Source organism: Meriones unguiculatus, chromosome 8 (assembly GCF_030254825.1).
Source record: "Meriones unguiculatus strain TT.TT164.6M chromosome 8, Bangor_MerUng_6.1, whole genome shotgun sequence".
Lineage (NCBI taxonomy): Eukaryota > Metazoa > Chordata > Mammalia > Rodentia > Muridae > Meriones > Meriones unguiculatus.
In genome coordinates this window covers 22,389,502-22,416,637 of record NC_083356.1, presented here as the reverse complement: position 1 = coordinate 22,416,637, position 27,136 = coordinate 22,389,502, and the positions used below count along the sequence as shown (strand labels likewise).

Genomic DNA, 27,136 nt, shown 5'->3' with positions numbered 1-27,136 from the left:
CTGGGTTGTCTCACCTGTTCCCAGATTGAATTTTTGATGGAACACAGGCAGGCAAACCTCTTACACTTAAATCTAAGGTCAGGCCCGCTGCAGTCTTAACTCGCCACTCAAAGCCAACAGTCAAGACATCTTTTGTGTGCCATTTTCTCCTGATACCCCCTTCTTTCCTTTTTCTCTTTTTGTTGTTGTTTTGTTTTTCAGGACTTGCTCTATAATCACATTGGCCTGGAAATAACTAAGCTCAAGGTATCCTCGAAATTGATGCCTTCTGCCTCAATTGATCCTTCTGCCTCCGCCATCCTTGAGATCGCAGACATACGACAACAGGTCTGGCCTCTAGGCTTCCCCTTCATAGAGAACTACTGCCAGCCCCTTATTTCTGAGCGTACACCAGCGCTCCAGAACCACATCCTTTGAAAAGCCTCTTTTGAAGGAGGACGGGACTTCGAAAGCTTGCGAGCTCCGTCCTTCCAATCAAAACTACAACAGTTCCCGGCGACCCCGGAAAGGCTTCCTGCTAGGTTTGGGCTGGGCGGGACTTCCGGCCCGGCTAAGCAGGCGCGGAGTACTTCTTCCGCTCTCTCCCGCGGGGTTCTGGTGCGCCGTAGCCATGTCTTACCCTGCTGATGACTACGAGTCTGAGGTAACGAGGCGGTGAGCGCGTGGCGGGGTCGGCGTCGGAGATCCCGCTCGGTGGGATCTGTCCCCGAGGGGAGGCGGCGTCCGGATCGGGCCAGAACATGCGGGCCGTGACCATCCCGGCGCGGGACTCCTTTCCGGTCCCTCCTCTGCCGGCCTACCCAGCTTATGTCCTCGCTTGTGGTCTCGGCCCGAGGCGGGCTAAGGGATGTTTGGACCCGAAGTCTTAGCTCTGGCCGCGTCTGCTGCAGATGCGCGCATACTGTGCTTTCCTTATCTTCTTGCAACCGTAACCGTGGGTCTCCCTTGGCCATGCTCCCTTTTCTCGCACACGTGTGAATCCCTTCGAGGTAGGGATTGTCTGCGTGGCGATTTAAGATCCTGCTTGACACGTACGCCCGAGGACGAGCATTTTGGAGTCCCTGCTTGACATGTCTTCCCGCCTTGGTTTCCTTGCAGGCTGCTTATGATCCCTACGCCTACCCCAGCGACTATGATATGCACACAGGTGAGGCGTTGAATTTGCCCCGCTGGCTTAGTGCCTCTAGAGACTGGCACCTTTTCGAACGTCTCAGCACTGGCTCCGGCTAGGACCTGTTAAAAACTGCTTCTTGATGGCCCAGGTGTGGAGGCGGCCAGTAGGTCTGTCTGGTAGGGTTGTGCAAGAGCCTAATAAACCAGGCCTTTTCTGTGGTCTGCCTCCCAGAGTCAGAAGAGGAAGATCTCTGACCTGGCGAGGTTTCCCTTACTTGTGGGTAATTGCATTTGTCACGCTGGGGATGGAACCCAGAGCCTCACTTCTAGGCAGGCTCCGAACCACACCCACAACCCTCCTTGTTTAAACTGTCATGTGAAGGTGAAACATCTTTGTGGGTTTGTTTGTGGTCCTGGAGCTTGAACGCCTGGTCTAGAGCATGCCAAGCATACACTCCAGTCCCAAGGAAGAAAATCTTGCTGTGAAAAATTTACATGATTCAAACCAAGTCCGAATAAAATATTTTGAGGAGGCTTTTGAAGCTTACCAAAGTATTATATGAGTTAAGTACCAAGTGGCATGCATTGCTCAGGGCACATATTTTATATGTCTCCTTAAAGGTGAAAAAAAAAATAGCTACCATGAGTTATGTAGTTAGACAGTGAGTTTTCTTTCTTTCTTTCTTTCTTTTTTTTTTTGTTTGTTTTTTGAAGACAGGCTTTCATATGTAGCTCTGGTTGTGTATACTGTGTATACCATGCTGGCCTCAGAGATCCATTTATTTGCTTTATTTGAGTACTGTGACTAAAGGTGTGTGTCACCATGCCCAGCTAAGAAATAGCTTTAATGGTAATTGTTCTGAAGGAACAAGGGTGGGATTGAGGATGCCATTGAACTTAGGCCCTTGCTCATTATGGGCAAGCATTCTGAGACTGAACTGTAGGGTGGCCTTGCCCTTCCTTCTGGTTCATCATAAGGCTATAAGCACTCTGCAGAGTTTTTGTTGTGTCCGTCCTCTAGGAGATCCAAAGCAGGACCTTGCCTATGAACGACAGTATGAGCAGCAGACCTATCAGGTGATTCCCGAAGTGATCAAAAACTTCATCCAGTACTTCCACAAAACCGTCTCGGATTTGATTGACCAGAAAGTGTATGAGCTTCAAGCCAGTCGTGTCTCTAGTGATGTCATTGACCAGAAGGTGTATGAGATCCAGGACATTTATGAGAACAGGTATGGACCATAATACTGTCTTTCTGAGTGGGAATGGCCTTGTGACACAGCTCCTACAAAGTGAGTCATGAGCAGTAAAGTGTGTGTGAGAGAGAAGAGGGCCCATGGGTTTTGTTTTTGGATCTGGTTTCACTATGTCTTTGTGACTCTTTCAGGCTAGAGCATTTGTTCTCAGCCTTCTTAATGCTTCAACCCTTTAATACAGTGCCTCATGTTGTGATGAAATGTTTTTTGTTGCTATTTCATAATTGTCATTTTGCTGCTGTTATGAATTACAAATATTTTTTGGAGATAGAGGTTTGTCACAGGGGCGGTGACCCACAGGCTTCGAACCACTGACCTACAGACATGCTGATTGGCTGGACTTTGAATCCCCCAAACACAATCTAAAATGATGTCATTACTAATAATGGTGGTGATAACAATTAGCATATGTTACCAGTATAGATCAAGCAGTGTTGGAGCGTTTTTTTGTGTGTTTACCACTTTGTCCTTAACAGCAATCCCATGTTCTAAGTTCTGTGATTTTTCTTTTTGCAATGGAGGAAACGGATAGAAATGAGTTGCAAAGCTAGTACTGTGTATCTGCCAAGTTCTGAACCCAGGTGCTCTGACATCAGAGCCTGGTTTCCCAATAATATAACCTCCCAGTGCACACCAGCACGAACCAAGCCCCAGAGTAGTAGTGAAAGGATTCTCTGATAGCAGTGAGTGCTAGATAAAAGACAGGCCGGCTAGGGGTGAAATATTTCAAGCAAGTTCTGCGAGGATAGGGTGTGCAAATAACCAGACATCACTGGATCAGTGAACAGGTGTGAACTTTCTGTACATGGCTGAGGGTTGAAGGGGAGAGCTGGGTTGAGGGAAGCTGTAAATGGAGACCTGGACTCTATTTCTGTTTTATCTCCTATGTCTTTGAGTCCTGACGCATTCAATTTGAGGGTTAGGTCTTGGGTCCTTCTTGTCTTGGAGTTGTGAATTGTTTACGTTTGGCTTTCAGCTGGACCAAGCTAACGGAAAGATTCTTCAAGAATACACCGTGGCCCGAGGCAGAAGCCATCGCGCCCCAAGTTGGCAATGGTAGGTATGAATACAGTATATCGTGTGTGCTGGGTAGCAGATATCTCAAGGTGTGTAGCCCAGGCTGGCCTGGAATTTACTGTGTAGAACAGGCAGACCTCAAATTCAGAGATCCTGCCTCAGCCTCTCAAGCGCTTGGCTTAAAGACTTGAACCACCAAGTGCTGGGCACATAGCTCCTTGGGTCACAAGAGTAAGAATTTAGAAGTTTAGCCTCTAAAGCACCTTTGTCTCTCCATCTGAAAGGCTGCAGCTGCAGGAGACACTGGTTGGTTTTTAGATTAAAGAAGTACACTTTTGTTATGTCTTTCAGATGCTGTGTTCCTAATTTTGTACAAAGAATTATACTACAGGCATATATATGCCAAAGTCAGTGTAAGTATTTTACATTAGTTTTAGTGTTATCAGTACTTTTGTAAAATGTCTACGTCAGTTTCATCTCTAGCACAGTCTCTAGTTGTGTATGCTTCATGTCTAAAGATATTTGGTATGTTTTGTTATTGTTGCCTTTTCTTTTTCTCTTACGTGTATGAGAGTTTTGCATGCATGTTTGTGTGCTATGAGTGTGCCTGGTTTCCGCAGAAGTCAGGAGAGGGCATCAGATTCCTTGGAACTGGAGTTACAGACGGTTGTGATCCACCATGAGGATGGTGGGAATCTAACCCTGCCCTCTGCAACAAGTGCTCTTGACGAGGAAGCATCTCTCCAGCCAACCCCCACCTCCACCCCCACTGATTTTTTTTTGTGCTGACTTTGTTCAAAGAAAGGCAAAAGGAGTAGTTTGGCCCAGAAAGGTGGTATCTATTGTAGACACTTGAGTACTCGAGCTTGTCTCTCCTTAAGGTCTCCATCACCCAGGCCTCCATCATAGGCACTTACCATCTTATATGCCACATAGTCTATCGTGCCTAGGAAATGCCAGGTTAGAGCCATACCTCTGCTCCATCTGCATGACTCATTTGCCAGTTTCTTTCTTTCTTTCTTTCTTTCTTTTCTTTTCTTTCCTTCCTTTCTCTCTTTCTTTCTTTCTTTCTTTCTTTCTCTCTTTCTCTCTTTCTCTTTATCTCTTTCTTTCTCTCTTTCTTTCTCTCTTTCTCTCTCTTTCTTTCTCTCTTTCTTTCTCTTTTTCTCTCTCTTTCTTTCTCTCTTTCTTTCTTTTTCTTTCTCTCTTTCTTTCTCTTTCTCTCTTTCTCTCTTTCTTTCTTTCTCTCTTTCTTTCTCTCTCTCTTTCTCTCTCTTTCTTTCTCTCTCTCTTTCTTTCTTTCTCTCTTTCTCTCTCTCTTTCTTTCTTTCTCTCTTTCTTTCTTTCTCTCTTTCTTTCTTTCTCTTTCTCTCTCTCTTTCTTTCTTTCTTTCTCTCTTTCTTTCTCTCTCTCTCCCTTCCTTCCTTCCTTCCTTCCTTCCTTCCTTCCTTCCTTCCTTCCTTCCTCTCTCCCTCCCTCCCTCCCTCCCTCCCTCCCTCCCTCCTTCCCTCCCTCCCTCCTTCCCTCCTCTGTTTCTTTGAGGCAGGGTTTCTCTGTAGAACAGCCCTGGCTCTCCTGGAACTTGCTCTGTCTACCAGGGTTTGCCAGTTTCATTCCCTGTGACTGTCCCCTCCCTTCCTGGATTCCCAGCTATGCTCTGCTCTTCAAAGTCATTAGTACCTACATTATTGACTCATTGGGTCTCTCCTTTTCCCACTGGAATGTTAACACCACTGGGGTTTGGGCTCTGCCTTGCTCAGCTAGGGCCTGAAAAGATGTCTGATTTGTCACCAGTGACATGGTCATTGCTTGAGCATGTGTCTGAAGGAAATTAGCACCAACAGCTCTTTTTTTTTTCCTTTTTTTTTTTTTTTTTTAGATTTATGTATTTATTAATTATACAGTGTTCTGCCTGCATGTATGCTTACAGGCCAGCAGAGGGCAACAGATGTCATTATAAATGATTGTGAGCCACCATGTGGTTGCTTGGAATTGAACTCTACCTGGTTAAGAGCCAGTGTTCTTAACCTCTGAGCCATCTCTCCAGCCCCCTGCAGCAGCTCTCTCAAGGGTCTCTACCTAAGGAGACTCGGCTTCGCTCTCAGTGCCTTCTCCGCGGTCCTCAGGACCACTTGATCTGCTGTAAGACCCTCCCACAATGGCAGCTGGAGGACTTTCTGGAGCTGTCTTACTGGCATCCCAGTGGGATCTCTGCTACTTCACCAGAGAGAAAGCAAGGATTTAATAAGGGGTCTACGCCCCCTCTCTTCACTAACCTTCTCTCTCCTACTTAGGGTTAGGAGTTGGAAGGGAGAGGCTTTAAGGAACCCCAAGTAGAGTGGAGTTTAAAAACGAGCGCATCAAGGATTCCTTACTGCCATCAGTTCTAAAGTTCAGCCATGTGTGGTTAGGCTGAAGGTAGCTATGGTGTATGTGTGGCTACTTCAGAAGACAGTACTATAACCGGACTTCATTTCTTCTGTCTGGTCCTGGTCCGCAGACTAGAAACTTAGTAGTTTGTTTCCAACATGGTGTCTTTGCTGGGTTCCAAACTGGCACTTTCATGAACATGACCAGTTTCAAACTTACCCTGAAGGCAGATTTTTATTTGAATGATAAGGTGATTTTTTTTTTTTTTTTTTTTTTTTTAGCTATATAGCAGTGGCTGGAACTCAGTGTGTGGACCAGGCTGGCCCCTGGATGAACGTGTTTTTGGAATAAAATACCTTACCTCCCCTTTTCTTTTTCTGTTTGAAGCAAAGCTTTTACTTTGTAGCCCAGATTAGCCTCGACCTCATCATTGTGCCTCATTCTCCCATCCGCTGGGATTGTAGTCATGTACCACCACACTGGACTGTGCGTGATCTTGTTTAATTCTCACCAGCCCTGATTAAATACCTAGAATGTGATAGGGCCAAGAATCCAGGTTCTTTCTGCTCCGTCACAAGTCTGTTGTTCACTCTGCCCCCCCAGCTCAGGAGAAGCCGAACCAAGAACTAGGGTCGGCAACTTTGGTGAATTGCCAGATCATTTATGTTGTAGATTTTGGAGACCTGGCAACTTTAATCTGCCCATCTATGCCTACTTAGGAGCTACAAAGGGTGCCAGTGAGTGGGCGTGGCTGTGTTTTCCACCCTCATGGGACAGGTGCTGCAGTGGCTTTGCTACCCGCAGGACCTTTTGTTTGGCACTTAAAACCCATGGTAGCCCAGGTGCTGTGTCTCCTTTAACTCCCCAACTCCCTCTTCCCCTTGTTAGGGCTATCGCCTCTGAAGAACCTTCCATTTCTCTCCTTCTAGATCTGCATGCCTGTTGTGTGAGTGCTGGTTGTGATCTATGGCCATAAAACTTGGCCTTGTACCTGTTCAGTCACTGTGGTACTCCTGCCTTGTGCTCTCCTTTCAGTGCTCTTTCATGCAGGGGGAGGATGGGCCTCGTTTCTCAGCCGTAGTGCTAGGCCACTAGTGAAGCGCTTAAACTTCCTATGTGTGCGCCCTAATATCTCTTCTCTTTCCAGGGGGGCCCCTCCTTAGAGCAGAGGTTCGAGTCATACTACAACTACTGCAATCTGTTCAACTACATCCTCAGTAAGTCTCCAGGTTTGGTCAAGGGCATGGGTTTGAGCACCTAGCTAGCTCTTTTTAGCTGGATTTTAATGTGGACGTGGGAAGAAGGGATGGCTTGTGATCCTTTGATGAGGGAGATTGTGAAGGGCACTCTAGCCCTGCTGCAGCACATGTGCTCCTGCCTGGAGTCTGATTTTCTTGTGATCTCTACAGATGCTGATGGACCTGCTCCCCTTGAACTCCCCAACCAATGGCTCTGGGACATCATTGATGAGTTCATCTACCAGGTGTGTATTGAGCCTCAGCCTTAACCTCAAATAAGTGATTCCACCAGACAGCAGCTGTGGCCGTGGTTCATTTGTGTGAACAGTCTCCAGTGTGGCCCGTGGCACTGGGCTTGTCGTTAGAATGGCTTTCTGAAGAGTACAGTAGCCCTGAGAGAGATTTCCAGATGTGAATTTGGAAGTCTTGGGCTTGGACTCTTCTCTTCTGCCTAGTAATTTTCTGGCTTCAGGAACTGCTCTGGCAGACACAGACTGGAGGTTTTAGTATCAGGCAGAAGTAGATTCTATACTTGGGGCTGCCTAGGGTCTCAGGACCTGGCACTGTTTAGTAAGCCTTGCTAGTCTTTCTCACCGATCCAACAGAAATGTCTTGTCTTTTTTTGTAGACCAGGCTGGCCTCAAACTCAGTGACTCACCTGTCTCTCTCAAGTGCTAGGATCAAAGGGGTGAGCCACCGCTGCCAGGCTAGAAATAGTTCTGTTTCTTGATCGTGGTGTTTACCTCATATGTGCTAGAGCAGAATGCTAGCGCATTGCTTATCGGGAAGGAAATGGCTTTTGCCTTGGGGTTCTCTTGCTGAGGGTGCACTGAGAATGTGGCCAGGTCTAAAGTGTGGGCACAGCTGTGTAGCCAGGGGGTAGAAGTTCAGTGACTGCTGACTGCCCCTGGGTGGTGGTGAGTGTGTGGTTTAACCCCACCTTGTAGTTGCTTCCCCGTCTCTAGCACATGGGTTGCTAGGGAGATTCCAGGGTTCTGTACATGCAACAGCTCATGGATGTTCCTTGGGTGGTCAGTATCGTCATGATCCTTTTCTAGCTTTAGTCATCTTAAAGCAAACTATATCACTGGGCATGGTTGTAGGCACATGGACTTCCAGGACTTCAGAGGGGAAGACAGGAAGGTTGTAGCAAGTTCCAGGCCAACCAGTCCTACAAAGTGATGCTGTCATGAAAATGTTTAGAATTTAGAAAAATTTGGGGATATCAGTGTCTTTGTTTCAATTTGCTTTGACATGGTGTCTCATGTAGCCCAGGCTGCCTTTGAACTTCTAATCCTCCTGCCTCTTCTTCCGTGTTCTGGGGTTACAGGCATACAACCAACAGACCAGGTTAGAAATCAGTATCTGTTTAAGATGTTTGAATGCCACAGACCAGGGAACCTTTGTGGTACAAAGTGTTGTGAATTGTGGGTGTGTGGATGAGCTCTTTGAGAGAAGCTTCATGTCCTAAAAGAGGCACCAGTACCTTTCATGGTGCAAATCTCAGGCCACAGTCACCTGCTCAGCTTCCTGGCATAATGAGATTGCTGGCTGTCCTGTTGACTTGGGGATGGAGGAGACTCCTCCAGCTAAGCTTGATCCCTCTTAACACAAGCATAATTCCTTAGCTTAGCTGCCCTCTTGTTACGGGCTTCCTAATCCCACAAAGATTGAGTGTGAGGATCCCTGAGCTCCTGTGAGCGTCTTCCTGGCTGCCAGTAGACATAGTGGAAGTGACTCTTACTCTTCCTCTTTTTTTTTTTTAAACAGGGTTTTACTATCAACTGTGCAGCTCTGTCTGGAACTCACTTTATGGACCAGGCTGGCTTTGAACTCAGACATCTTTTTGCTGCTTAAATGCTAGAATTAAAGCATGTACCGCCTGGCCCCTGGCCTTTTGGGGGGAGTTTTATTTGATGTTTCAATCCGCAGATAACTTGAAAGTGCTTATTTGATGTTGTGTAGGCGTCAGTTAGTCTATATAGGTGCATAGGTGTTCATACGGACTTGTACCTATAGAGTCGTCACATAAAACAATGGAATCACCCTTTATTGCGCCATTTGCTGTGACTTGAAGAACTTTTCTTCATCCTGGCACTTAGGCAAAAGCAGGACAAATGAGAGTTTGAGGCCACCTGAGCCTTATAGCTATGCCATTTTCACCCCTAAAAAATTACTTCCTAAGAGCCTGGGTCACCTCATCCTCAGCATGGGACTGCCGCTTGGACTTAACTGCCACATCTTTTTCCTCCTTCCTCAACAGTTCCAGTCATTTAGTCAGTACCGCTGCAAAACTGCGAAGAAGTCAGAGGAGGAGATCGACTTCCTTAGATCCAACCCTAAAATCTGGAACGTTCACAGCGTGCTCAATGTACTTCATTCTCTGGTAGACAAATCCAACATCAACCGGCAGCTGGAGGTGTACACAAGCGGAGGTGAGTGTGCCTGGCTAGGCCAGGCCATCTTACTGAGGTCTGCGCATTCAGCTGCTGTCTCCAGGGCCTTTGTTTGCAGTAAGACTCCCCCAGCTTTTTGTGAGGAACTCCTTGTGTGTTTAAAAAAATACTCTATGTATGTGTGCGTGATGATATGCGTTCAGACACATGCAGAAGTGGGTTCTCGCCACTGGGACATGGATTTCAGGAGCCAAACTGGGTTTATGGAGCCAGTGCTGAGCCATTTTACCCACTCTTCTCTACACTGAAAATATTGAGAGCCAGCTGGGTGGTGGTGGTGCATGCCTTTAATCCCTTCATTTGCGGTGGCAGAAGACAGCCAGGGCTACGCATGGAAACCCTACCTCAAAATAAACAAACAAAGAACCATAACAATTTAATTACTTCGTGTGTGTGTGTGTGTGTATAAAATAAATTATTAAAAAAAACCATACACATATATATGTGTCTTCAGACCATTAATTTTTTTTCTCCATATAGCCCTGGCTGTCCTGGAACTCACTCTGTAGACCAGGTTGACCTGGTGGCAGTAAACTTAGAGACTTGCTCACCTCTGCCTCTTGGTGCTGGAATGTGCCGCCACCACCAGGCAGAAAATATTTTTTTGAATAACAAAGGTAAAATAATGGGGAATCTGAAGTTAGCCCACTCCAATTTATTACACCTGGGCAGAGCACCAAAGCACATTCCAAGAACAAACCCAAGTTTAGAAGGAACAGAGGTCACAAGACTCTTGTCTTATTTTCATGGAGTTTTCTCCTAAGGTCAGAATTCTGACACAGTTCCGTTTCTTGGACCCTGTTCACACAGGCACACACATGTCCTGTGTGCCTCGTGTCTACCCCCCCTACCCTCCCCACCCCCAGCTTTACATTAGAAGATATAACTGGAGTCTCACTCAGGTTTTGCATCAAGCCTATGATAGGTTTTGGTTGAAAGTATATGAGTACTGGTTTTACACTGGTATTTAGCTGCATGCAAATGGAGGCAAGGTTTGATTTTGTTGTTTTTTTTTGTTTGTTTGTTTCTTTGTTTGGTTATTCAAAGCCAGCCTGGAACTCTCTGCAGAACTGGTTTGTCTAGAACTCTAGACTGCTTTTGCAGTCCTGGGACTAAAGAATTGTTCCAGAGGAAGATTTATCTGTTTGTTTATTTGTAGGCCAGGCTGGCCTTGAATTGCCTGCCCCTGTCTCCCTGAGTGCTGGGATTACAGGCATGCACCACCATGCCAGGCCCAGAGGAAAATATTATTATTATTATTAATTATTTTATGTGCATCAATGTGAAGGTGTTAGATCCCTTGGAAATGGCATTACCGACAGTTGTGAGCTGCCATGTGGGTGCTGGTAATTGAACCTGGGTCCTTTGGAGGAACAGACAGTGTTATTAACCACTGAGCCATCTCTCCAGCCCCATCAGAGGAAGGTTTTAATAGCCTTTCATGTAGTATAAATGCTCTCTCTGCTCCTTGCTCTGCACTCAAGAGCAGTGTTTCTCCCACAATCATAAAATTATTTCATTGCCACTTCATAACTGTAGTTTTACTGTTGACACGAATTATAATGTGACTATCTGATATGAAGGGTATCTGCTATGCTGCCTGCAGAAGGGTGGAGACCACTGCTTAGAGTATGTATCTCTTTGGAATTTGACAGTGGTTGTTTGCTCAGGGTAGTATGGTGAGGAACCAGAAACCATGTTGGTGTTGTTACAGCCTTTAACTGGGGTCTACCCTACAATTTAAATGGATCTTTTATCAAACATGCATGAAATTCCTCTGTAGACTAGTCTGAATTCATCTGCCCCTGCTTCTGTGTTGAGATTAAAGGCATGCAATCAACATATCTATCTGATCATATGTAGACATAATTTTATTACATAATTTTAAAAATATCACGTTAGAGCTTGGGTGTTACACAGTGGTAGGCTATGTGCTCAGCATGTGCATGGCCCTGGATTCAGTTTTCAGCAGCAAGTAAATAAATACATAAATAAATAAATAAATCATATTCCTCAGCTCATCAGGTGAGAGTATTTGGAAACCAAACCGTAGCAGTCATAGTGACTAGTGGGGGTCTTTCAACTGGGCTCTTACAACATTTAGTTTTTTTTCAAAGCTCAATTTTGCTTTTTGCGACAGATTCTCCATGTAGCCCTGGTTGTCCTGGATCTCTCTATGTAGACCAGGCTGGCCTTGAACTCAGACCCACTTGCCTCTGCTGGGATTAAAGGTGCACTCCACAACACCAGGCAAAGCTCACTTTTTAAAAATTACATTTTATTTATTTCTTTGTGTAGGTGCACATGTGCCACAGGACACAGGTGCAGAGAACAATTTGTAGGTTGGTTCTCCTTTTCCGCCCTATGGGTTATGGGGGCTGAGTCAGGTTGTCAGGTTTTATGGCACCTTTACTTGCTAAGCCACATTGTTGGCCCTTTCGGCTTTCACTGTCGTCTGACAGATCACTTCAGTCATTCTTGGAGAAAGAGTCTGTCAGTTACTCAGACCTGAGTCTGGTTCCTGTGTGTAATGGTGTTAAGTAGGGTGCCAAAGAAAGGAACTGGTTCTAAGGTCAGCTCTGGCAAGGAGCAGGCACCGCCGTAGGGCATTCAGTGTGTGCTGCCTGAATGGGCAAAAGGATCGGTGATTCTGCTGGTCATTGTTTCTGTGTTATTAGCACCCATCAGCTCCACATAAGAAGCCAGAGCATCTGTAAATAGCTTTGGCTTTGGATTCCGAAAGGAAGGGCCTTGTGAGTAACTGTTCTCAGTGAGGCTCTTAGAGGTATGTTAGGATAAAAACAAGAACAAAAAAACAACAAATGAACTGCCAGTCTGCTTAGTCACCATAAGATAACACAGCTGAGCACAGTTTCTTGAGATTCCTAGACAGAGGCATTCTGTGTTAGGGGAGCTTTGGAACCTGGCAGCAGTTGAAGATGCTTAGTGAGCAGTGTCACTGGTCAGGCCTGTCCTAGTTTATCTTTCCCTGTGGAAGCACTCACAGCATCTACCCCTCACAGGTGACCCCGAAAGTGTGGCTGGGGAATATGGACGGCACTCCCTCTACAAGATGCTCGGCTACTTCAGCCTGGTGGGGCTTCTGCGCCTGCATTCTCTCCTGGGGGATTACTACCAGGCTATCAAAGTGCTGGAGAATATCGAGCTGAACAAGAAGGTAAATGCACCTGTCCCCTCTGCTCTGCCTTCCAAGGACACTGATCTCCTAGGATGAATGGCCAGGAAATGGGGCCCTTTCTCTGTCCCCAAGCCAGTTGGAAGTTGGGCCTGAAGGTGTCTGTGCGTGACGATTTGGTTGGCTGATGACACAGAAGTGAGTGGTCTTGGAGTCTCTGCTCTGTCTTCAAAACAGAATGCTGAGAGCGCTTTACTACGGTCGAGTTAAGAGCTGGGCATATAGTGCATGCACTCTGAGGAGGAGAGCCAGGAAGAGCACCAGTTTAAAGCCATCCTAGTCTCCATAACAAGTTCCAGGCCAGCCGGGCCTCTATAGAATGAGACCCTGTCTCCAGAAGCAAGATCTGTGTGTGCATTTGATTTTTGTTTTCTGGACACAGGGTCATGCTGTATAGCTTTGACTGTCCTGGAACTTGATATAGACCAGCTGGCCGCAAATTCACAGAAGTCCACCTGCCTCTGCCTCTTAAGTGCTGGAACTGAGGGAGTGCATCACCACACCCACCTGAAAGACTTAGCTTTATATCGTGTGTTTATCTTTTATTTTTTAGTTTTTTGAGACAGGGTTTCTCTGTGTAGCCCTGGCTGTCCTGGAACTCACTTCTGTAGACCAGTTTGACCTCAAACTCATAGACTTGCCTTCCTCTGCCTCCTGAGTGCTGAGATTAAAGGCATGTGTCACCATTATTTAGTTTTTTTGAGACAGCGTTTCTCTGTGTGGCATTGGCTGTCCTAGAACTCCCACTGTAGACCAAGCTGGCCTCAGGCTCAGAAATCCATCTCCCTCTGTCTCCCAAGCACTGGGATTAAAGGCGTGCACTACCACCCACCACCGCCAGGCTTTGTTGTGTGTTTATTGAGAAGTGATAATGTCTAGTTTTCCCTGGCTTTAGTAGACTGCCCTTTGTCTTGTGTACTTGTCTTTGTTTCTTTCTCTACCTCTGCATGGGACCAAATTTGAAGATAGCAAAAAAATATGTAATTGGGGTATAGAAGGGTTTAGGAGTCACCTGGGCTTGTCCCTTTATGATGCAGCTAAGAAAATGGAGTCCCTGTTGGGAGGTGGTGGTGCATGCCGTTAACTGCAGCACTTAGAGTGATAGAGGCAGGTACTTCTCTTGAGTTTGAGGATGGACGGCCTGGTCTTTAGAGTGAATTCCAGGGCGGCTAAGGCTACACAGAAAAACTTTGTCTTAAAAATCCAAAAGTAAGTAAAAAGAATGAATGAATAAATAAATGAATGAATGAATGAATGGAGGCATCAGATCACATATTTAATCCATGACCATGAATCTAGAGCCACATGGGAGGTTCCTCTGGGAAGTCATGGCCTCTGCCTGAGAAGTACTCTGATTTTCTGCCTCAGCTGCCACTGAGCCCTGATGACTTTTCATCCTGTTAGGGATGAGCTGAGACCCCTGGCTACTGCTTCCTTCTACCTTCCTTTGCAGAGCATGTACTCCCGAGTGCCTGAGTGCCAGGTCACCACCTACTACTATGTTGGTTTTGCATACTTAATGATGCGTCGCTACCAGGATGCTATCCGGGTCTTTGCCAACATCCTCCTGTACATCCAGAGAACCAAGAGTATGTTCCAGAGGACCACCTACAAGTATGAAATGGTAAGAGAACTCTGCAGCCATTGTCTCAGGCAGCTGACTCCTCAGCACCTATGCCAACAATTCTGGATAAACACTCCAAAACTTGCCAATCTTTTTATTTTTATTTTATATATATATATATATATAAAATATATTTAAATTTTTTGTTTATTCACTTTGTATCCCAGCTGTAGCCCCCTCCCTATTTTTAATTCTTATATAAATGCAGGTTTATATAAGCAGGGAAGGAGGGGGATGGGAGCGGGCACTGCAGGGGGAAGAGAGAGGGCGCAAAAAGGGGGGAAAGGGAAAATTTACTACTCTTAAAAATACTTCATTTCAGTACACCTTAAATTGTGTGTATTTGTGGGATATGTGATAAGTAATTAAAAAACAGAAAAAGAAAAACCAGAGCTAGGTGTGGTGAGGCACACCCTTAATCCTTGCACTTGGGAGGCAGAGGCAGGAGCATTTCTGTGAATTTGAGACTAGCTGGTCTATAGCAGGTTCCAGGATAGTCAAAGCAAATGCAGTGAGTATCCCTGAGTTTGAGGCTAGCCTGGTGTACGTAGTTCCAGGACAGCCAGCGCTATTTAGAGAGATTGTCACAAACAAACAAACAAAAAAATGTTTTTATGCGTAACCAGTTATCATTTATTTGTGTTGAAAACTTTCTAACTATTCTAGTTATTTTTGTTTAGTTTTGGATTTTCTTTTTCAGTCTAACTATTATATGCCTAATCTCTGAACTCGCTCTACCTCCTCGCTTCCAGGAGAATTACAGTGAATGTTGCTCAGGAACTTTCTTGGTAGCTGCAGCCAGCTACTGTCTTCCTGTTCGTAACAGTCTTTTTCCTTTAGTATCTTGGGTTCTGGGATTGCAGGCAACACAACACCTGCCCGTTTTGCCTTTTTAAAACAGCATAATGTTTTTCTTAATTATTTGAGAGTTTCATGCATGCATACAATATATCTTCATCACATTCACTCCCTACTCCCTCTAACTCTTCCCAGAACCCCTAACCATAACTTTGTGTCTTTTTTTAAATTTGTTTTTATTTTCCTATTTTTTTATGTTTACTAGCCAAGCAAGTCCTTGTGCTGCCCGCATACTCATGGGTGTAGTGCCATTGAACGCTGATGCCCTCTCAGAAACCGTCAGCTGTTCATGGGTCCTCAGGCAGGTGTGCGGGCTCTCGAGCTCCTTCCTGATCAGTGCTGGAATTTTACTGGCTTGTTCTTACGGAGAAACCCACAGTGCTGTCAGTTCGTGAGTGCAGGGATCCTGCCCTGTCCAGAGGACACTCTTTTGCTCCAGAGTCCTCAGTCTCTAACTCTCAGAATCTTTCTGGCCCCTCTTGCTCCACGATCCAAGAGGGGATGAGATAGATGTCCCATTTGTGGCTGAGCAGTCTACAGACATTTTTCTGGACTTTGACCACTTGTGAGTTTCTGTATTAACTACCATCCATTATATAATGGAACTTCTTTGATAAAGTCCGAGAGATACAGATTTAAAGGGCATTTTAATGCTGTGTCCATTTAGCAAACTAATAGTGGTAGGTTTACCCTTGGGGCTTATCAGCGTCTCTACTGTGGGTTCTTTGCCTAATTTACAGTAGCAGGCATACTTTCTTTACTGTGGAGCAGGCCTTGAATCCAATCAGAGTTGCTTACTCCTCTAATATGCATGCCACTGTTGCTCCCATGGCTATATATTGACCAAACTGCTCATTATTTTGCCTTACAGGACCTAAGGCTTCTGTGTGTGTGTGTGTGTGTGTGTGTTGGGGGGTAGGGTGGGCCTTAAACTTAGAGTCTAATACTTGTTAGGTAAGCAATGTACCTCTGAGTCACATTCCCAGCCTCTTCTACTCCCCACCCCCGCAGCCCAACTTTATTTTGAGAGGAGGTCTCACTAAGTTCCCCAGACTTACCTTACACTTTGTTGCCCTGGCAAGGTCTTGAACTTGTGATTCCCCTGCCCCACCCCCTCTCGCCTTAACCACTAAAGTAGCTTTCGCTCATTTATAAAATCAATTTCTTTAGCTTCTGTGCATGAGAGCATATGGTCTCGCTCTTCAACTGGAGTTTCCCCTTTTGCTGTGGCTCATGCAGACATTGCTGACCGCTGAACTACAGTCCAAAGCGCTGGACTTTCTAGTACCTGCCTGGCTAAACGTTTCTTATCATGACATTTACCTTAGATTGCCAGTATTTTTGTGGTGAGGGCAAATTAGAGGGGTTTGGGGCCTAGCTTGATGATAGAGCTCTTGCCTAGCATGATCAAAGCCTTGGATGAAGCAGTTAGAGGGAGAGGATAGGCTCAAGACAGGTGGAGTGGGGAGTGCTTTCTGGGCAGCGTGGATGACCTGAGCAGAGTGACTGGCCTTGAGAGTCCCTGCACAGTAGTTCTGTAGACTAGCTTAGGCAGTGGGGTTACTGGGGATGAGCTGCAGTAGTCCATCCATTAACCAGGTAAAGCACTGTGTTTTCTGTTGGCATCAGAGGTTTCTGCTAACTTAATCTTAGCGGGTGTTTAAAATGGACTCTCTGGTCATGTGAGGCCAACTAGAGAGGTCCGCAGGAGGATTCTAGAGACAACCAAGGAGAACTTAGCACTGGATGGGGCTCAAGAGAGCTTGAGGGTCGGTGTTGCAGGTTGTTTAGGAGAGTACAGCAACCGAGGTGCAAGGCGACATGAGAAGCGATGCTGTGCAGGTGGGAACCCAGCAGGCGCGTGGTGGGATTCAGGAAGTGTGTTTGACTTCTCCCAGATTAACAAGCAGAATGAGCAGATGCACGCTCTGTTGGCCATCGCTCTCACCATGTACCCCATGCGGATCGACGAGAGCATCCACCTCCAGCTGCGGGAGAAATACGGGGACAAGATGCTGCGCATGCAGAAGGGGGACCCTCAGGTCTATGAGGAACTTTTCAGCTACGCCTGCCCCAAGTTCCTGTCGCCTGTGGTGCCCAACTATGACAATGTGCATCCCAACTACCACAAAGAGCCCTTCCTGCAGCAGCTGAAGGTGTTTTCCGATGAAGTGCAGCAGCAGGCCCAGCTCTCCACCATCCGCAGCTTCCTCAAGCTCTACACCACCATGCCTGTGGCCAAGCTGGCTGGCTTCCTGGACCTCACAGAGCAGGAGTTCCGCATCCAACTGCTTGTCTTCAAGCACAAGATGAAGAACCTGGTGTGGACCAGTGGCATTTCTGCTCTGGATGGCGAATTTCAGTCGGCCTCGGAGGTGGACTTCTATATTGATAAGGTAAGGTGTCCCCTGGGCCAGTGACCTTGGCCACTGCTTATCCTCTCTAAGGGGTAAATGATAGATACTATATTTATATCAGATACACAGTAGCTTAGAAGCGTGAGTAGTGGAGACAGGGAGAGGGTGATGGGAGGCACTGGTTACAGGCATAAGATGGGAGGCATTGTTGAGAAAGTGCGGTTTAAGCTGAGACAGCTTAGCATTAGCTGTGAGAGAATGTTCTCCACCGTTACCGGGCATACTCAGTTCATCCAGGCCTGCCCTGAGACAGTCACCTGCCACACCTACAGTGATGGTTCTGCAGTTCATCTGCCTTCCTTCTGATGGACTTTTGGTGATTTTAGATGATCACAAAAAGGACACATAGGTTTTTATGGGAGATGAATGGGTTTTGAACTTATGAACCTTCTGCCTCAGCTTCCTGTGTGCTGGGATTATACACATATGCCATTTTCTGCTTTGCATAAGGATTTTGTAGGTTATTGGTCAATTATCAACCACATTTGTACGTGTGTGGAGATCTGTTGAGTTCCTTGTACAGCATATCAGTGGCTTCCTTGATAAGACGTAGACTAAAGAGTAGTGTTCTCAGTGTTGCAATGCTAAGTTGAAGCAAGGCACACTGCTTAATTCTTCGCAAACAGGTCCACCAACTGGACACCCAGCATTCAGTATGAGCCTATGTGGCTGTTTTCATTCAAACCACCACCCCCAGCCTCATTTTAATTCTCATTGATATTTTCCTCAGAAGCACAAACAGTGAACATTTTAAATATCAGGTAGTTGTGGTCTCCCACATCAGTTGCTTCACTTGGAGTACCCCTTGATGCATTTATTTGTGTGGGGAGGTCAGAAAGCAACTTGCAGGAATTAGTTCTCTCCTTCACAGTGAGATCCAGGGATCAGGTCATCCATCAGGCTTGTGAAAAAAGCGCTTATGCCCTCTGCACCAGCTCTTTCCGACTCTTAGGAAGAGTGCTTGCAGGCTTGGTAGCACATGCCTAACATTGGGTGTGTATGTAATTATGAATGGATGGTTCTGTTGGAGTAATCTGTCTTTTGAAACTTGAGTGGTGGGGGGGAGGCATACATGTGCCACATGATGTGTGGGGAGGTTGAGGAGAGCTTTGTGAGTTGGTTCTCTTTTTCCACCTTTACATGGGCTCTGGGATCATACTCATCAGGCATTTATTTATACAGTACTCTGCCTGCATGTATCCCTGGAGGCCAGAAGAGGGCACCAGATCTTGCTATATATGATTATGAGCCACCATGTGGTTGCTGGGAATTGAACCCAGGACCCGTGGAAGAACAGCCAGTGCTCTGAACCTCTAAGCCGTCTAACCAGCTCCGGTGGCAGGTGTCTTTAATCACTATATTCATCTGTTATCTTGCTACCTAGTAATTTGGCCTTAAGAACCTAACTGGAGGGCAGGGTGATGGTGCATACCTTTTATCATCCGAGCATTCAGGAGGCAGTCAGGCAGATCTCTGTGAGTTCAAGGCCAACCTGGTCTAAAGAGTGAGTTCTAGGACAGCCAGGGCTACACAGAGAAACCCTGTCTCAAAAAACAAAGAAGAAAGAAAAAGAATACTTGCCACTTGCTGCTCTTCGGGAGGACTAGGGTTCACATGAGGCTGTGTATTGGATCTGCTGCCTCAGTCTCCTTGGGCACCCACACTGAAGAGCACTTACCCACATACAGAAGCACACATCCACTCATAATTTAAAATATTTTTTTAAAGAGCTTAAGGTGGAGAGTAGTGAAAGAAGACATTTTATATCAGACTCAACACACGCAGACACCCTTCTCTGCACTCTCATGCCAACTACTTGCCTTCCCTTCTGAATTTGTTCTCACTCTCAGTGTTTGACATGCATGCTCTTTGATAGTATCATTGACCTGCTCTAGCCACTGTTATCTCTTAGTGACTCAGCAGCTAGTCCCAGTGGAGATGGTTTAATCAAAGCTGCTCCCAATTTGGTCATTACACTTCAAGTCTTATTTTTATGTTTTGTTTTTGTGTGTGTGGTCTGTGTGTTGGTGTGCACGGTGCATGTAGAGGTCAGAGGGCAACTTTTGGGAGTTGGTTCTTACCTTCATCGTGATGAGACAGGGTCGGTCTTGTGTTTCCTCTGCTAGATTCTCGTGTCTTCACGTCACATCCCAACTAGAAATGCTGGGTTACAGGTGATTGCCATTACTGAGCCATCTCTCTAGCCCGGAAGTTAAGTTTTGCTGAGACACTGTACTCAGATCATATTAGTACTACATTGATGGTTTGTTTAAAGGCCCTATTCCAACTCTGACTAGTTGCTTAGGGAGTGTTGAGACAGGGTGGTCCTGTTTCATCAGCCTCTCAAGTGTTAGGATTACATGTGTGTGTCTGTATCACATGCATGCTTTTGTTTCTCACTCACTGGTAATGCTCTACTTTGCCCAAACTGTGCTTTTGAAAATTAGTGTAGGATCTCAGTATGACAGTCCAGGCTCTGTAATACTGTTTATTTGGGAGGCTGAGAAGGGAGCATCTAAAGTTCAAGGCCAGCCTGGGCAACTTAAGAGAGACCCTCTTGTAATAAACAGGAAAGAGGGCTGGCATATAGCTAAGTAATAGACATTCCTCCCCCAACCCCCGTACTGGGGGCAGCTCTGAGGTGGTGTTAACACTTGGCACCATTGTGCTTTGCAGTTAGGTGGCTCCACGCTAGGTGGCCCTCTCCTCCGTCCCCACCCTCCCATCCACCACTTGCCTTCTGCCTGCTTTTTCCCATAGGACATGATCCATATTGCAGACACCAAGGTCGCCAGACGCTATGGGGATTTCTTTATCCGCCAGATCCACAAATTTGAAGAGGTGAGACACCTGAGAGTTGGCTAATAAGCCTGCAGATGGGGCTTTGAAATCTTTCTCATCTTTGTTTTTAAGAAATATAAGATTGGCCCTTTAACTTTCTAAGCTCAGTTAGCTGGCAGCTTGGGGAGCGGATTGGGCGCAGGAGCTGCTGTGTCAGCCCTTTCTAGGGTATCTCTTTCCAAGATCTTGGTCTGTGGGTGGCCGTTTGAGGGGTGCCGCTTTCCTCACCCTTCCTGGTGTTTCCTAATAAGGGTGGATTTGCTGCTGCTTCTCTTTCCCTACTTGGGGTGTGTTCCCACTCAGACAGGTCTGGCCAGTGTCTGCAGGCTGGAAGGCGGTAAGCTGTGTTTGACAGACCTGGTGCTCCCGGAATATGCCCTAGGAAGTGTCTCTGTGTTAGGCCAAAGAGCACAAGATTATGGGGCTCCCTCTTGTCCACCTCTGAGCATTGTCCTGGTAGCTGGAGCTGTCAACAGAGGCCATGCTGCTTCGTGGTTCTCACCGTGCGGTGGTGTTTTACTCTTTAGCTTTCTTAGTCGCATCTGTCAGGACTGTCCTCCCAGCTAGCAGGAAGAGGCAGAGGCTCAACTGCTCTGGCTACGTCGAATCCCTGTCCTGTCTGTGAAATGGGCAGAGCAGGCTGTGGGGTTGTCAAGTGAAGACAAGGAAAAAGCATGACCACTTTGCGGTCCTGGTCTTTCTGTGGCCCTCTCTGGTCTCTGAGGGGCTGCCGGGGGTCTGCTTTCTTGATTGTGCATCGTGTTGGGATATATTCCACATCTAACTTAGCTTTACTTTCCTTTGTAGCTTAATCGGACCCTGAAGAAGATGGGACAGAGGCCCTGAGGATACTCATACACGAGTCAAGAACCTGTTTGGATATTATACATGGGAAGTATTCTTGTCACCAAGAAGCCTTACCTAAGTCAGCCATCAGCTGAGTTGAAACTTGCTCACACCAAGGACTGGATGTTTTAGGGAGTTCTCAGTAAAGGGTCTTTGTTGGAGCTGCCTTTGTGGTCTCATTATTATGGGCAAGTCTGTGGCTTTGGCAACAGTCCATTGTTTCCTGTGGACCCTGCTTTCCTGGTCCATCAGACAGAGTGGAAGCTGAATCCTTTCTTCCTGTGTTCATAGCATACTGTGTGCTTTATAGGAAGTTTGCATGTTCTGTATCTGTGTGGTGTTCCATGTGAATCCCATGAAATTTAAATGCCCTGCCATAATTTGCATACCATGTTAGTGGCAGTTCTGCGCCCTGGGAAGAAACTATAGGACATCTCTTATTGTCACAGTTGTGCAGAGAGCATTCAGGCATGCTTAATCCTTACAGCTCAGGTTTTGGGCAGTGTCCCATTTCTTTGTCAAGAAAGTGGATCCTGAGGTAATTTTATTTCACCTGCTGCCAGACAGAGCTGGGCCTCCTCTGTATATCCATTGTAAAAGCTTTTTGGATGTGTTGGTGGCCGGAAGTTCTTTGAGGCAAAGCAATGTACCCCACGATGACCTCAAACATAATCCTGCTGTCTTAGTTTCCCTACTAGGATTATAGATTTGTCTTTTTTTTTTTTGGGGGGGGAGGGGTTTTGCTTTTACAAAGCTTTATGAGTATGGGTATTTGTATATGTATCTGTGCACAATCTATACAGTGCCAGCAGAAGCCAGAAAGGGACACCAGGTCCCTCTTCATTGCTGACCCATCTCTCCAGCCCTTTTTTGGCTTTTTGAGATAGGGTCTTGATATGTGGCTCAGGCTGACCTCGCTAGCAAAGTAGCCCAGAATGGTCTGGCTTGTAATCGTGCTTCCTGGTTACTTCTGGTGTTTGGCAGGTGCCAGAGCTGGGCAAAGCGACTTTCCCTTCCCTGGGTGCTAATGATGTGTGTGTTACCTTGGTGCTTTGGCTTGTAATCCAGTGCCTGAGTTTGGTGTTTAGTGCAGAACTTCGCTGTAGACAGCGTGTCCTTTCTGAGCCAGCAATAGGAACGGCGGGATGCTGTTTGCACCCGTTAGTTGCCTGGCACACAGTGGATGCTCACTTGTTTATCCTCCCCCACATTTGGAATTCATAAGCTCCTCTCTCTTCCCACTGATGTGCCTAATGCCTGCAACCCGTTGATGTAGCCTCATGTGGAAGGAGGTCTATGTGGGCAGAGGTTAGGATCTTGCCCATCCATATGGGCTCCAAGTCCAGTGACAGGGATCCTGACAAGAGGTGTAGACATGGGAGTCCCCCGGTCATGTTCTAAGGAGCTAGCTCCTGGAGCCGCAGGATACTGGAAGACACAAGGAGGCTTTCCCCTGTGAGAGAGCTGCCTGCCATCTTGACTTTGGGCTTTTGGGCTTCCAGAACAGTGTGATTTCTGCTCTAAGCTTCCAAGTATGTTGTGATCTGGTACAGCAGCCTTGAGGACATCATAAAACTTGGTGAGAAGATGGGATCTTTTATCCACAAGGAAACTGGCCAGGTACTGCTAAGCAAGGAGGAGGTCCAGGTGTGGAAACCAAACCCTATCTTCTGAGCTAAACTTTCACGGTGGATAAATTATGCTTCCTGTGGACAGTAGTATGAGCTGTGGAGAATTATGGGCAATGTCACAAGGGTAGTTTTGACTTGGGTATGGTAACTCATGTCTGTAATCCTCACACTTGGGAGGATAAAGTTGGAAAATCAGTGGAAGTTCAAGACCACCTTGCTTGGGAATGGGGGAATGGGTTTTGGACAAGATGAGGAAACCCAGTGAGTGATAGGAATCTTTTAAGCAGAGTCCTGGAGCAAGTGTTTACCTGCAGAGGAGACAGGCACTGAGGCCAGAGCACCTCAGGTGCCAAGGGAATGGAGAAGGAAAGCCAGTTAGTACAGATAGGCTTTGGTGGGAGGGTAAAGACCTTGTGGGGTCTGTGGGTGGTGGTAAAGGGGGGTGGGAGCACAGCTTGAGTGAGGCCAGAAGCCATTCCCCACCAGAGTTGACAGACCTCTTTGCCAGTTCCAGAGCCAAAGGGTGGAGCTCAGATATGAACCCAGGTCAGCCCAGCTTTAAACACTTCCCAAAGGAAAAAAGCAAGAGCATTCTCTCCCTTACTATGGAAAACGTCCAAGCACTCGTAAAACCCTTGGGGGTTTTCCAGGCGCTTCATCTGTGATCTTGTGGGAGCCTAAAGAGTGGATCTGCCAAACTCTAGTTGGATTCCTCCGTCTTCCTTCCCCTGGCTGGGGGAGGGTGCTGTGGGCCTTGGCACTGGGCAAGGGTGGCTCCCCTGGGCTAATTTTCCCCCCCAGTTGCTTTTTTTTTTTTTTTTTTTTTTAATTTATTCATTTTTATGTACAGTTGGTATCTGGCCTACATATATGTCTGTGTGAGGGAGTCTGATCCACTGGAATTTGAGTGACAGACCAGACAGTTGTGAGCTGTCATGTGGGTGCTGGGAATTGAACCAGGGTCCTCTGGAAGAGCAGCCAATGCTCTTAACCACTGAGCCATCTCTCCAGCCCCCCCCCCCCCCCAGTTGCTTTTAAAATTCAGCTTTTAGTGCTGGGCATGCCGTCATAGGCCTTTAATCTAGCAATTAAAACTTAAGTTTTAATCTAGCAATTAAGTTTTGGCCCAGCCATAAACTTAGTTTTAAAAAGTGTTTTAAAATTGCCAGAGGTGGTGACACACACACCTTTAATCTTAACACTTGGGAGGCAGAGGCAGGTAGATCTCTGATTTTGAGGCCAGCCTGGTCTACAGAGTGAATTCCAGGACAGCTACAGCTAGTCAAAGAAACCTTGTTTCTTTGAAAAAAAAAAAAAGGTTTAAAATTATACCTGGCAGGAGGCGCAAGGGTAGGACAGTTTGCAGAAGGCCTCCTACCTTGTGGGTCCTGGGATTGAACTGAGGTTTTCAGGCAAGGGCCAAGTACTTTTTACACAGCCCCTAGGTTCAGTCTGACAGCTAGGACTACACAGACACACTGTCATGCAAATAACAAAAAGAAACACAGTCCTGGGGCTAATACTGGAGCTGTAGGTTTTCTTATTTTTATTTATGTATTTACTTATATATTTTGCTTTTCTGAGACCGGGTTTCTCTGTGTAATATTCCTACCTGCCCTGGAACTCACTGTGTAGCCCAGGCTGGCCTTGAACTCACAGAGGTACACCTGCCTCTGCCTTCCATGCACTGGGATTAAAGGTGTGGCCACCAGTGCTGGCTTGCAGGTTTTCTTTTTCCTTTCTCATGCTGGATCAGAGACCTGGAGAGATGGCTCAGAGGTTAAGAGCAAATACTGTTACTGCAGAGGATATAGGTTCGATTCCCAGCACCCACATCTAGCGGCTGAAAATTGCCTATATGTCCTACTCCAGGGATCCCTGGCCGCCTACAGGCACATGTTGCATATAAACTAAGACAGCCTTATATGTATGCATAAATTTAAAAAAATACGTCTTAGGGGGTTTTCCAGATCAGTTGTAGGCTGACTGACATGGCATCCTGGCCCTCTGCTTGCCTTTCCCCAAGGTCACACAGACCCAGTGTGCGAGTGTCTGGCTCCAGATCACCTCCCACTGGGCTGGGCTTGGCAACCAGCAGCCCTGTGTGGGGCAGGCACAGCTGAACTCTGCCTGGCACAGTGAGGAATGCAGTGAGTTGAGCAGCTGCCCCCAACATGCAGGGGCTTGGTTCTGCCTTGCCCGGAGCAGCGCTAGCTGGCTCAGAATCCTTCCATACATGGCCAGAGCTAAGTGTTTTGTTATCAGGGAATGGGAGTTCTGGGTGGAGCTGGTTACCAGAAGTTTCTGAATCGGTAAGAGAAGGCAGTTTAGCATAGAGTGTGGTCGTGGCCAGACTGGAGTTTAAGACCTGTGTGTCACTCACTGTGTGATTACAGCCTGAGTTAACTGCTCAGTGCTGTATAGTTTCTCATCTAGTAAATGGAAAAGGCACCTGCCTCAGGATTGTGCTGATGAGTAAATTATAGAAAGTTCTTAGAACAGCCTTTAATGTGTAATTAGAATGAAAGCCATTATTAACTTGTGAACTTGACGGTCAGACTAGGCAGAAAGGTCGTGTGTACAACAGCCTGGCAATGTCATGGTAGGGCACGGACCTGCAGCCTCCGAACACCACCTAAGGGCCTTTTCCACTGTTTCTCCAAGGACCGAATGAAGGGCCAGGGCTTGAGCCCTCAGTGGCAAAACGTGACGGGCCTTTAGAAGATTCTGGGTTCCATTTCTTTCACCAAAGAAGGGCCACCGCAGAGGCCAGTTTACAGAGAGGCTGAGGTGCTCGCTGGAGCAGCCCAGCAGCAGGCACAGGAAAACTCAGGGAGTTCAAGTGTTCCAGAGGGACAGGATTTGGCTATAGGGGCTGCTGGGTGGGAGAAGCTGTTTCCTGACTCATACAGTGGGGTGATGATGGAGCTGGTGAAATGGGGACAATGCTGAGGCAGGGGGAGACCTAAAGGCGTGTGCTGGTGGGGAAAGAGCATGTGTGAGCCTGGCAAGGAGCCATGGGCAAAACAACCTAGAGAGAAAGAGCCAGTATCTGGGGTTACAACCCTGAACTCTAGACCCCCAGGCTAGATAGCTGCCTCCTCGGCACATTAGAGACTTCCCAGCAGCCTCAGAAGGCCTTGGGAGCCTCTGTCCTCACTGTTTCTCCCCTTCTTTTCTTTCCTCACTCTCTTCCGCTTAGACACTGTACTGTGAATTCCAAACCCCAAAACAGGCCTTTTCTTCCCATGTTGCCTAGAGCCTAGGGTGGCTCAAGATACCAGCCCTGTCGTTCTGTTTGTTTAGTTTTGTTTTGTTTTTGTTAAGACGGTTTCTCTGTGTAGCCTTGGCTGTCCTGGACTTTGTAGACCAGGCTGGCCTCAAACTCACAGAGATCTGCCTGCCTCTGCCTTTCTGAGTGCTGGGATTACAGGTGTGTGCCACCACGCCTGGCTAGCCCCGCCATTCTAGAATTGTGAGTGACATTTAAGGTCTAAGTGAACCTAAAATGCTTAAGAGGGCTCTTGGTATCAATGGCCCAGACAGCAAGCCTATCTTTAGCAGCTGATAAATTAAAAAAGAATACATGAATAAAAATTAACACATCAATATTAGTGTGTACTTAAGTGTGTACTTAAGGCTTCCACAGAATGTACAGGCCTAGAGCAAGAGCCATAAAGCCGTGGAAGGCGGGATGCACTCAGGGAAACCAGGGCTACCTACCTGGTTTGTGTCAGGGACTGCTCATTTCTACCCAGCCTGCACTGCAGGTAGGTCAAGAGCTGAGCTAGCCTCCAGGGACAGTGAGAGCTTCCAGGAAGCGGCTGAGATGGAGACAGGGGACATGCCACTGTCAAGGTCCAAAACCTGACCGACAGGCAGTTTCCTGAGGTTTTCCGGAAGGAGGTGGGGTTGGGAAGCAGTAGTGTGTCTAGGCCGGCAGGCTCTGCATCCCTGTCAGCCTGTTCTGAGGCAAGGCTATTGCTCATTTCTGGCCCCACCCCACCCCTGGCCACGTTCTTCCACTCCTGCATCCACCACCCAACCTCGAGATCTGGAGCTGGTGAATCCAGAGAGGTAGCTTCCTATGATCAGAGCGGGGGGACTCAAGGGACCTCCTGATGGAGCCACTTCAGGCAAGGAGAGTTCTGCATTCAGGTTGCCAACCCGCTGCTGTCTCTACCCACACAGTCAAATGGAGCCCCTTGCTCCCCCCCCCCCCCGCCTTTTCTATTAGCACCTAACTCCAGGGGAGGAGGTAACATAGTTGTGT

At 46.9% G+C, this 27,136-nt stretch overlaps 1 protein-coding gene across 3 annotated transcripts; it reads left to right on the top strand.

The window, feature by feature from the left end:
• The first annotated feature begins 517 nt into the window (after window positions 1-517).
• Window positions 518-21,393, top strand: Eif3l (eukaryotic translation initiation factor 3 subunit L). Of its 3 annotated transcripts, none has more exons than XM_060389071.1 (13): window positions 518-643; window positions 1,099-1,147; window positions 2,135-2,345; window positions 3,346-3,425; window positions 3,738-3,799; window positions 6,904-6,973; window positions 7,166-7,239; window positions 9,258-9,429; window positions 12,474-12,628; window positions 14,100-14,270; window positions 17,027-17,524; window positions 20,306-20,386; window positions 21,194-21,393. In XM_060389071.1, the coding sequence occupies exons 1-13, from the start codon at window positions 611-613 to the stop codon at window positions 21,230-21,232; spliced, it is 1,695 nt and encodes a 564-aa protein (XP_060245054.1). In that variant the 5' UTR covers window positions 518-610; the 3' UTR covers window positions 21,233-21,393. The 3 variants fall into 3 exon arrangements, with proteins under 3 accessions (XP_060245054.1, XP_060245055.1, XP_060245056.1); XM_060389072.1 differs by lacking the exon at window positions 518-643 and adding an exon at window positions 670-989; XM_060389073.1 differs by lacking the exons at window positions 518-643; window positions 1,099-1,147; window positions 3,346-3,425 and having other exon boundaries at window positions 2,267-2,345.
• Window positions 21,394-27,136: the final 5,743 nt, after the last annotated feature.